General features: G+C 41.4%; 1 protein-coding gene across 4 annotated transcripts in view; it reads right to left on the bottom strand.

Annotated features, from left to right (window-relative positions):
* LOC125459972 (potassium/sodium hyperpolarization-activated cyclic nucleotide-gated channel 1-like) overlaps positions 1–9,084 on the bottom strand; it is a 295,720-nt gene extending 286,636 nt beyond the window's left edge. The window contains exon 1 of one of the 4 annotated variants that reach the window (XR_009446163.1): positions 8,226–9,084. Coding sequence is in view for 2 of the 4 variants with exons in the window: in XM_048546975.2 (XP_048402932.1) it covers positions 8,226–8,752 (527 nt within the window). In the remaining 2 variants the exon portion in view is untranslated. Of the gene's footprint in view, positions 1–6,468; positions 6,738–8,225 lie in introns of those variants that run through there. The other 3 variants (XM_048546975.2, XM_059648597.1, XM_059648604.1) reach the window with 3 other exon arrangements.
* Positions 9,085–12,002: the final 2,918 nt, after the last annotated feature.

Below are 12,002 nucleotides of genomic sequence, written 5' to 3'. Positions count from 1 at the left end.
AGACGTTTACTCTGAAATGCAGTCATAGTCGTGATCGTTATAGCTCATGTTCAACTCCTGCGATAAATTATTAATTATGAGTCTTGGAGTAAGGTCAACCCGAAAAGCATTTTCTCTCATTGTAGTGCTTCACTGAGATTGGATTTTATGTACCAAGGTCCTTTGCGGTTGATTTCAAATCATTAACCCTATAATGAGATGTTAACGAATCTAACAATAAGAATGACACTTTGCAAAAGTACTGAGGACAGCAGCCGAAGACAAAATTTTTGTATATAAGATCTTTCAACTGCCCGATACATAATTATATTTGAGCTGCAAAAATTAGTCATTTCAAAATTTATAAAGTGAAATCAGAAACTGAACAGTCTATTCGTACAAATACTATGGCTGCAAGAGCAGATAAGAGGCTAGAAAACTCACCTCCTGACTCTTCGGAGTCTTCGCTCCACCTCCAAGGCTCAAGACATGTATGTAATGGAATATTCCCCACTTACCTGGATAAGTGCAGCTCCCATAGCTTGCCATCATCCAGGATGAAGCAGTCTGCTGACTAGTTCCCCATCCACAAACATTTGGTCACTCCACAACCTCGCTCAGTAGCAGCAGTGTGCACCATCTACAAAATTCGCTGCATGAATTCACCAAGACTCCTTAGACAGCAGCTTTCAAACTCACAAGGACTACCATTTAGAAAGACAACAGCAGCAGATATATGGGAATACTACCTCATGCAAGTTCTCCTCATTCACCATAAATCATTCACCATGGTGAATGGAATTGAAAATATATCACCATTCCTTCAGGGTTGCTGGGTCAAATATTGGAACTCCTTCCTTACTGGCATTGAAGGTGCACCAGCTGGAATTTAAATGTAACAGTTCAAGAAGGCAGCTCACCAACACCTTCTCAAGGACAATTAGGGATGGGCAATAAATGCTGGCCCAGCTAGTAATGCCCACATCCCCTGAGTGATTTAAACTAGAAAAAAGTAAATGCAAAATATTGTGCCAGTCATAGCTCTCATTCTGTACTTTTAACTGTAAACTCTGGTTGAAACTTCCATTGTATTCAGTGCCCCAATAACAAATAATCATATTGACCAGCATATAAGTGGACTGTACAGATCAGGACGTTTCCATCTTCCGTAAATGGTTTTTTTTAAAACATTGATTTCAGTTGGATCAGCACTTCAGTTCATACATTGGTACATCTGCGTACGTAAGATCGTGATGCATGAGAAACATAGTTAGATATCACAATTCTTGACATTATCCAGTGACCCCTGTTGGAAGGTATTGTATGAATTGGGGTATGGACGGGATCAATTTTGTCTGTAATGCCCTCAAAGACCTCAAGATCTAGACTCATATAACTAGAAATGGTTGAAGTGCACAAGGTATGCTGGATTCCACAACTGATTACAAATTGATCCCTTCAGAAAAAGGAAGTGTGCTTGAGGGTAGTGCACTGTGCAACAGTAAAAGCTGTCCAATTGCAATGAGCATGGCACTGGCTATTTTTGGGTGGATTCTATCAGCAAATTTTTGGGTGGATTACCAAATAAAAAGTCTTCATGTAGAAAACAGTATCAAAACTCATGAAACATCGTATCTTGAATTAAAGTTGTTGCAATATGTTTGTAAGATAGTTTGATTCCACTTTATTGACATGTGACAATATAAGTCAGGATACACTAAACAACTACACTGTTACAAAACAAAATAAAATCAAGGTGCACAATCTTTCTACAGCAAATGATAAACAGTAAAGCATAAATGTTAGAAGGTTAACAGATTCTTCACTAACAAGGGAGTCAAAGGGTATTTGGAGTTTGATTGGACCACAGTCAGATCTTTCGTGATCTTAAAGAATAGTGGAGCATACACAGGGACCCAAATGGCTTGCTCCTGTTCTATCCTGTACGTTTTTATATATTGTTTCAGATAAAGATGATAGTAAACTGTAAAAAGGTAGCCTCGTATGTAATACAAAAGTCTAGGAAAATACTGAAAACAACATTTCCCTCCAAAAACTAACCTTAGAACACTCTTGCGTTTGCTACATAACACCATATTCTTTGTTTCCTTTCCATTAATGCACTGCTCTCAGTTTATTTGCTTCTATCAGCAAAGCTTCTCCAGACAGGATTCGTGAAATGTGAAATAACCTGCATATTGCTGCTTCATCACAAATACTGTCACAATGAGTTCAAACTGCACATAGGTGTAAAAATAAATCCAACATCAAACAATTTGCTTAAATAACGGAAATGGTGTGGCGTAAACTCAAACTGCAGAAACAAAACAGCAATAAACTCAATACAAATGCTGCAACAATCCTGGACAGTGACCAGGAGCAGGAATCTTGCTGTTTCCTTTTCTTCTATTAACTTGATGGAAACAATCTCCGACAGACACTTAAACAAGGAACACACTTTCGGTCCAAATTGCACAAAACTACACAGAATGTTATACTTTCTCATTGAGCCTTTAGAAATTGAGTTTTTTTTAAGTAATTGAGTTTTAACTACTCTTCATGTTGGTAATTGAAGTCCTTGTTAGTTAATGATTGATAGGATTAAATGATAAGTTCAATAATGTTGCTTGAATGGGAAATACACACTGCCATTGATGGATCCCCTGAGGTTTGTCCGGAGGGAGAAGGGCTTAGAAGAGGCTTCACAGTGGGGTTAAAATTGTATCAGAGACAATAGGAACTGCAGATGCTGGAGAATCCGAGATAACAAGGTGTAGAGCTGGATGAACAGGGTCTAGGACCGAAACATTAGCCCTTCTGCTCCTATGATGCTGCTTGGCCTGCTGTGTTCATCCAGCTCTACTTCCAGCAGTTTATCCTTGAAAGTTGCCACCTAGGTTGACAGGGCTGTTAAGAAAGCATACAGTGCTTTAGCTTTTATTAATAGAGGGATCGAGTTCCGGAACTAAGAGGTTATGCTGCAGCTGTACAAAACTCTGGTGCGGCTGCACTTGGAGTATTGTGTACAGTTCTGGACACCGCATTATAAGAAGGATGTGGAAGCTTTGGAAAGGGTGCAGAGGAGATTTACTAGGATGTCGCCTGGTATGGAGGGAAGGTCTTACGAGGAAAGGCTGAGGGACTTGAGGCTGTTTTCATTACAGAGAAGAAGGTTGAGAGGTGACATAATTGAAACATATAAAATAATCAGAGGGTTAGATAGTGTGGATAGGGAGAGCCTTTTTCCTGGGATGGTGACGGCGAGCATGAGGGGACATAGCTTTAAATTGAGGGGTGAAAGATATAGGACAGATGTCAGAGGTAGTTTCTTTACTCAGAGAGTAGTAAGGGTATGGAACGCTTTGCCTGCAATGATGGTAGATTCGCCAACTTTAAGTACATTTAAATTGTCATTGGATAAGCATATGGATGTACATGGAATAGGGTAGGTTAGATGGGCTTCAGATTAGTATGACAGGTCGGCACAACATCGAGGGCTGAAGGGCCTGTACTGTGCTATAATGTTCTATATGTTCCTATTTCACTGCCATGGATGGGTTTGACTGAATGGTCTGTTTTGATGCTGTGAATTCTATTTAATATCATTTCTGTAATGAATTTGAGCACAATTATGTAGTAGTAAATTTAACCATCACATTGATAGAGCAATTAATTCAAAAAAGACAAATTATAATGAAGTAAAACAACTGGAAATTAATGAACTTAAACCAGACAACTAGTGTGGCGATGATCTGAAACAGGATAATTTGTGCACTAATAGCACACTGAAAGGGTGAATTTTTCATATATTGCACTGCAACTGTGCAGAAATATTAATATTTTTGACTAGTAATGCACAATATATGTCATGCATAGAAAGTAAGCAGATCAACAATAGTAGTTTAATGAAAAATAAACATTAAGTGGCATAAACTAATGGAGCTCCTAAGCCACAGGATATCTGATGATCATGATCCTGATATTAGGAGAAGTGGCACACTGATTTCTAGACTTCACATTCAATCAGAAGGTTGGATCAGTTGAATGGAGTTGGGCATGAATAAGCTTACTGTTATGATCCAGAATGGTGTTATTACTGGACTAGTCAGATTTCAGACTAAAATCCAACTTGATAGATCATATTTTGTTTTATTTTAGTTTTAATCAGATGTTGTTTTACTGAAACATAATCATGCAATGCTGCAGATTCAATTTTAACTATCAAACAAAAGTTCATTCAGCAAAAAAGTAGAAAATAAAGACTATTCACAACACAAACTTAAAGAATTTTAAATACATGGTAACATATACTTGCATTAATTTCCAAAAACATTTACTTTACAGATCTAAAAATATTACCTTTACAGTACCCAACACACTCCTTGTACAATGCTCACAGCAGAAACCAAAATCTCTTTCTAACACCTTGACTGACTTAATTTAACTGGAAAATCTGGTAGCCTTTTTCCAGAGCTGATATATACCTGAGTATCTTCTCAGTGTCAAATAAACTCTTAAAGGTTTAATCAATCACATCTATCACTAAACTCCTTATTCACAGGCCATCTTTACCCCTTTTCAGGAGTTCTGTTTTATACATCCATCTTCACCCAGAGACTTCAGCAGAACTGCCCCACATTTTGAAAGACAATAACACTTTTTCAAGCTGTGGATGTTTCCCTTAAGCTTAAAGACAAGCATCCTGGCCTTTTAAACTGGAGCTGGTTTATCTTTGGTTATAAAATCTCCCAATAGAAATAAAAATCCATTAGTTCTGAAGCTAACTCCTTCAAGCATTTTTAAACAAATCACCATGGCTACAGAGATGTCTGCAAGTTAACCATTAAACTGTTCAGATGCACTAAAAATCCCACGTGTGTTACAAATTCAAAATTTAAACATCCAAACATAAAATAAATGACATTAAAATATGTAATTTTTAAAAAGAATTCATACCCTATATTACAATATGAGCAAATAGGACGAAATTAACATGATAGAAAAAAAGCAATTTTGGGGAAGGAAAGGTCCTGACAGAGTGCCTGTACATGCAAAACAGTAAAGCTGATAGGGGTGGCAGGTGCAGAAGCTGTGGGGTGGGTGAATGGGGTAAGATTCATGAGGAGCAGAAGAGCAAAGGGAGGAATATTCTCAGGAACTCCAACTGAAGTTGGACTGGTATCAAACTAACCACAAGGCAATTGAAGGATAACAGTGACTAAAAGGAAACCAGGTATAAACGGTAGATACAACGCAATGAGATCTCTTTTGTTCCCTGCATATGAGATACTTATCTTAGGTTTATGAGTTTGTTAATCATGGAGAAAAAGCCAAGAAAGAAACGAAAATGAAGAAGCGATTAATGACAATTAAGATAAAGAGAATCACAAAAAGAAACATTCAAACAAGAACAAGGGAGATTTTCAAACGCCACCTGCTAGACAGCAAAGCTAATGAAGCAGCACAGGAAGGGAAGAATGTAACATTGTAGCATTTGGTTCCGATGACAAATCAAATTTAAAGACGCACATTTATTCAGCACTTTTACAACCACCAGATGTATCAAAAAGCTTTAGAGGCAATGGAATAGTTTTAAAAATGTAATCTACAGCTATAACGCAGGGGGGGAAAGTAGCTAATTTGGACTCAACAAAGTAAATGTGATAATGACCAGATGATCTGTTTTTGTGATGTTGATTGAAGGACACATTTTGACCAGGACATCAAGGATAACTCTCAAGTTCTTTTTTTTCAGATTAATATCATGGGGTATTTTATATTCAATCTAATGAGCAGATGAGCATCACTTCCAAAAGATGGTACCTCCCGTCTTCAAGATGGTACCTCTAACAGTGCAATGCTTAGTACTGCACGGGGCCTTTAACCCGATTTTTGTGCTCAAAACCTGAGGCAGGGCCCGGAGGTTGTCATACAGAAGTTGGCGTGCTCCAACCCGGCCGCAGCTGACACACGAAACAGTTAAGGGCGCAAAGCAAACAGTGTGGACATGCAATATAAATTATACAAATTAATAGCAAGTTGCATGCGGTGTATTAATGTGTTCTCACCCAACCTCAAAAATTAGCGAATGTTATAATCTGCTTCAGCTTGGCCCTTATACTGCATGCCACAATCACAATCCTCCAACTGTGACAATCTTTTAAAATGTAAATTCTTCAACAGTGCTATAGTCTTAAACTGGCTGCGCTACTTTCCTTTAATTACAAGACAAATGGGAGCAAAACCAGCAAACTGATGAAATTTGGTATTTTGGTCGAAAGTGTGCGACTGCCTGAAAGATATGAACCGGTCCACATCAGTCTTCGTTTTACACTTTCGGCGACAGCTCTTAAGGCACTGTAGAGAAAACGTACGAATTCCAGACCTATTTAGAAAACACGGCTTAACAGAAGTACCCCTAACCATTCTTGGATACCATTTAGCAACTGAATTGTTAGTAAGATACCAGTCAGTATTACACGCACTTGCCTGCCTAAAAATGCAGAACCAGCAGTACGGTTCACTGCCAGTTAGCACTACTTTCAAATTGGCATCTCCAGTACACGGTACAGTAACATTTCACAGGGTGGCATCACTGTGGATGCGAAGTGGAAAATCCCCTAAGTCCTCTTTACGAAACAAGAAATGAATGTCAGCAAAAATAAGAACTAATAATTCTGCGCGCAAATGATCGCCAAAGACAGCCAGAAAGGCGGTGAGGCGAAATAGTTGCAGCAATCCAGAGTCCTCATGTGCTGTTTCGGAGGAATCGGGCGTGCCGCTGGGTTTCTGGCCTCAGCTTACCAGAAGGTGTGTGCCAGCGACTGGACGGGAAAGCTGCCCAAACATTGATGCCCATGTCAGTAAACAGACAGGGTCGTGCAGCGGTGCTTTCGGGAAGCAGCGGCGCACGGAGCGCTAGAGCCCCGCACCGTCAGTGCCGCACAGCACTCACGGCGCGACGTGACCGCCCCCCGGAAAGGGGAAGCTTCACCTCGGTCACAAACTAACTAAGCCCAGCCCGCAGTGCAACTCCGGGCGCGAATGGACCCAAATGATAAAAGAAAAGCAATATTGCGCCAGCTTGAGCGCGATTGTGTAGGTGAACATACAAATCTTGCGCCAAGAGGCGGACTGGTTAAATTCTAAGCCGTGCTGCCACCTCCGTCCCGAGACTTTATCTCAACACATTGAGGGAGAGGGGGAAGCAGCTGCGGTACCCGTTTTCTCAGGGAGAGCGGCTCGTTTTTCACCGTGTCCTTCCCTATGGACAATATCGCTGTCTCTAAATTACAACAAATAATAAAAAAAATTCTTCCAGTTCTGGGAGGAAAAATCTCTCTCGGTCGAAAAGCGATCCTGCTCCAGCTGTTTGTATTGAAGGGCACTCGGCGACAGCGAGCTTTAAACTCAGCGTCCGCCTCTCTCTCACCTCACCAAGCCGGCTTTCCCCGGTGAGATTTCGTGAGAGAAATCTGTCGGAAGTTTTCGATTTTGGTCTGGAGGCGGAGGCCGGGTTTTCCAGGTGCCTCCTGGCTTGAGCTGCCCGGTTTGCAGGAGCTTTATCTGTTTCCCCAGCTACCTTAGAGAGTCGCTGAGAGCCGGGAGACGAACGCTGAAGGGACTAGTTCAGTGAACAGATTGAGTAAAAGTCAGCTCGGATCACAGCTAGACAAGAACCGGGGCTCATAATACCTTGGAGAGGGATTTACATGTTTGACAATTTCACAGCTTGTGGCTGACTTTCTATTGTCGATTCTTTCGGGGGGGGGGAGGAAATGTTACTTTATTCGTGAGAAACGACGCCGTTCCAAGGACTGATTAACACAAAACACACATCGATCTCACTTTATTCTTTCTTTATTATTGACTGACCCTCGTTCGAGCCCCTCGCTCACTTTAGATGCAGTCTTCAGTTCAATCCAGATCCGATCCACTGCAACGAATTGTTATGGATTAACCAATGTGACCCTCAAAAGCAAAAGGTGACTTCTTTTCGCAGGAATGGTGTGACCCATAGGCTGCTCACGGAGTTCAATTTCGGGCAACCTCCTGCTCAGGATTACGGAGATTCTCCATAAAGCAAGTGCAGGTTAACCGAGCGCGACTACACTATTATCCCCACGACTACAAAGTTCAGCCTTTTAGAGAAACCAGCCCCCTTTTTTTTAAAGAAAAAGAAATGCTTGCACAGAACAATTTTTTAAAAGTGTATCTAACTCAGCGGGGCAACACGGGAATCTTACCGAAAATCGCTGTACGGGTGGATAATCCAATAGCCAGCGGTTTTGACCCGCTGCTGTTCTTTCTCCACCCCCTTCTGGCTGCCGAACATCCGCAGGGAGAACTTGTTCACCCCGGGCTGGAGCAGGGCGGTGAAGTGACTCTGCATGGTGCTGTACCGCGGGAATTCCTCGCCTTCCTGGCCGAGCATCGCGTCGTCCCCCGCTCCGGCCGCTTCCACCTTAAAACCCAGCGAATTGTGCTCTTTACCGCTCAGCTGCTGCTGCTGGCGACTCCGGCTCGCTTCGTCCTCCAGCTTGGCCGGCGCCGCGCTGCCGTCCGCTCTCTGCTCCTTGCTGGGAGTGTCCATGGCAGGAGGTGAGTGCACGCTGCCCGGCGCCCTGTGATCTCCGTTGGTCTTGTCACATTCGGTGATGTCCTTGCTCGGCCCGGCTTCCCCGCCGCTGCTGCAGCTGCGAGGCTCTGGGAGTTTGCTGTTGTTGTGGTTGCATCGAGTTTGTGCTGCTCCCCCTCCTGGCAACACGTTCATCCTGATGCTCTGATTCTTCCCCCTGTCATCCTGCTTCCCATCCTGCTGCAGGCAGGACTTCTTGCGGGGGTGTGTGTGTGTATTTCCTACCTCTCCCGCTGTCCTTTCCCACTCCTGTGGCACCAGCCGTCCATCAATCCGAAAACAGAGAGAGAGAGAACCCCTGTCAGCCTGATACTGGGACCGCTCTAACGTCCCAGAACGTGACTCTGCTCCTCGCCATGCGGTCAGCGTGACTTTGAGCCGGCACCTTCCCACTGGACTTCTCTCACGGCCATTTAGCCTGACCGCTTTGGAATGTATCTACATTTAAAGCACATCGAGCCAAACGAAATTAAAGTATTTCAGCCTTTTGTTTTAAAGAAAAGCACACATCGCTTTGAAAGGGAGCTTCAAAACGATCAAGCAAAATTATATTGGATCAATAAGAGGACCATTAGGGACAATTCTGACAAGAAAAAGGCTATCGACCTGTTTTCTTTCTTTCTCGCCGCCGTTACTGTGTTATCTTGCATTTTCTGTTTTCAATGACTGTAGGAGCAGGTGTGTTCTAGATATATTCTAGAGTGAATTACTGGACCACCTGAACCTACTCCACCATATCTTTTGATCATCGGGCTAAGCTGTACCTGAAGCAACATTTTCTTGTCTGTTTGCACAATTCTTGCATATCCATATTCAGTGAACACCAGTCATCCACCTTAAATAACCGTGAAGAAGAAAATAACACTTATTAAGAATGTAATATTTAAACCTCAAAGTTTAAGATGGAAATAAAGGAACAGTAATTTCCCACAGCTTGAAAAATGTGTTTAATTGTGATAGAGGGGCAAGAGAAACGGAGTGTATAGATTGACAGATCCCCTAAAGAAACAATGCAAGTTAATGAGATCGCATGAAGCAAACAAAATAACGGAATTCACTTTGGCCCGTGTTGAAACTGACACAAAATGGGAATAGCTATTTCCCCTCGAAACCTGCTCGCTGATAAATTATTAAAATGCATTTTCTAAAAGAGATTAGGAGTAGATCAGAATGTCAGTGTTTGAAAATGAGTCTCACTGATCTGTTCACGGATATGTTTCCGTGATAACGAGGTGTGGAGCTGGATGAGCACAGCAGGCGAAGCAGCATCTTAGGAGCAGGAAAGCTGACGTTTCGGGCCTAGATCCCTTAAGGGGTCAGCTTTCCTGCTCTTAAGAAGTTGCTTGGCTTGTTGTGTTCATCCAGCTCCACACGTTGTTATCTCGGATTCTCCTGCATCTTCAGTTCCTATTATCTCTGGGTCTGTTTCCGTGCCGTATGACTCATATCAAACTTCTCAGTGAGGTTGCAAATGCTGACCTAACCAGTAATACGAACATGCTGAGAAGGAATCGAACAAGGGCTAACATGCGTTTGAATTTTGTTGAAAAGGCTAGTGTCTAAAGGACATTAGTGAACCAGGTTTTTTCATAACAATTAATGATGATTCCATGGTCATTACTATTAAAATTGATTTTCAATTCCAGACTTAATAACAACTTAAATTCCAACTGGAGTAAGGTTTGAACCAATGTCCCAAGAACACAAACATGGGGCCTTTAGGTTCCTGGCCCAGTGCCCACCATTTCCCTCCCAATATATTTCTGTAATCTCCTTGCAAGCCTTCTCTGAATCATCTTCAGTGTCTTCAAATCCTTTTTTATGAAATGGCAATTAGAATTTCATGGTGTCTTCCAGCTTTACTCAAAACGTTCATTAAGGTTTAGCATGGCTTCACTATTTTTCAATTCTGTCCTTCTGGAAATAAAACCTAAGGCATTTTTGTTTTGGCCTTGAAATCATGTAGTGTGATTGGTGTATTGCAACTCTGGGATTCCTTGATTCCAATTCAACAACTAGGCTTGGCAGCTTCCAAGTAAATGTCACCAAGATGTATTACCTTACATTCATCTGTGTTGAACATCACTCGCTAATTATTTGCCTATTCTGCAAGTTATTATTGTCTTCCTGTGATTTGTTGCAGTGATCCTCAATATTTATCATTATCTATTGCCACAAACCTTTCCCTAACTTGGAGTCAACCACAACTGAAGAAATTACATTAGTAAATCTGAAGTACAAGTTATTAATATAACTTATGAACAGCAATAGTTCCAGCAATGATCCTTCCCAACTTCTGCCATTCTGAATAATTAACCGTTTGTCCACCTTCTGTCTTGATGCCAGCTAACAATCCCCTCAGCCACGTATCTCCTGACTCCACATTCTCTGGCCACTTCTTCACAACTGCTTCCATCTTGGTTATTTATATTCCAACAGTTTTACACCAAGGCTTCTTTCTTTTTTTGTTTTTCTTTTTGAAAAACTTTCTGTCTTTCTCAACTGAAGCATTTGACCATAATTCTAGTCAGACACATTCCCCTCCCTTTCAAAGTAGCAAAATATAGATTGTACTGCTTCCCTGTATTCATCCAAAAGTGCAACATTACAATAGTCTCACATGCAGACATATTTGCCTCTTTCAGTTATTCTGTTTTTCTGAGTTCTGTTATTCTCCTGCTGGCTCTTTACCATGTTACCAAGATTGATATTATCAACACATTCAAGAGCTGTGTTCAGTTTGGGGTGCTGAATCTCTGCAAAGATATAGTATTTTGATGTTGGAAGGCAATTACCGGACAGAATTCAGAGAAACATAACAAAGAGTTAAATTATAATGGCAAGATTCCTTAATTCCCTTCAAAATTATTTGAAGCTATTGACTGAAATACGTAAATCGATAAAGGGATTTAATTGGGTAGATGCTGAGAAACTTTTATGTGGTCACTGAAGTGCAGATCAAGAGAATCTGAGATAAAATTTAAATCTAGCCCTTTTAGGAGTGATATCAAGAAGCATGTTTTCAGCAAAGTGATGGAATTTCAGGGAATGTAGAATCTGGAATTTTATCCCTTCCCTCCCAAGAAGCTGTGGATACTGCATCAGACAAACTCCCAGGTCCAGATGGGAGGTATTCTACAGTTTTTTTTTATTCAACCATGCAACATGGGCATCACTGATTAGGTCAGAATTTATTGCCCCACTCCTGATTTCCAATGAGAAAGTGGCATTGAGCTCTCTTCTTGAACAACTGTAGTTCATTTAGTAAGGTAAACCCATAATACTGTTACATAAGGAATTCAAGGATTGAGACCCAGCAGCAGTAAAAGCATGCCAATATTGTTCCAAGTCAGGATGGGTGTGTGACTTGGAGGAAATGTATATG

Source organism: Stegostoma tigrinum, chromosome 1 (genome assembly GCF_030684315.1).
Source record: "Stegostoma tigrinum isolate sSteTig4 chromosome 1, sSteTig4.hap1, whole genome shotgun sequence".
NCBI lineage: Eukaryota > Metazoa > Chordata > Chondrichthyes > Orectolobiformes > Stegostomatidae > Stegostoma > Stegostoma tigrinum.
This window is presented reverse-complemented; position numbering and strand designations above follow the sequence as displayed.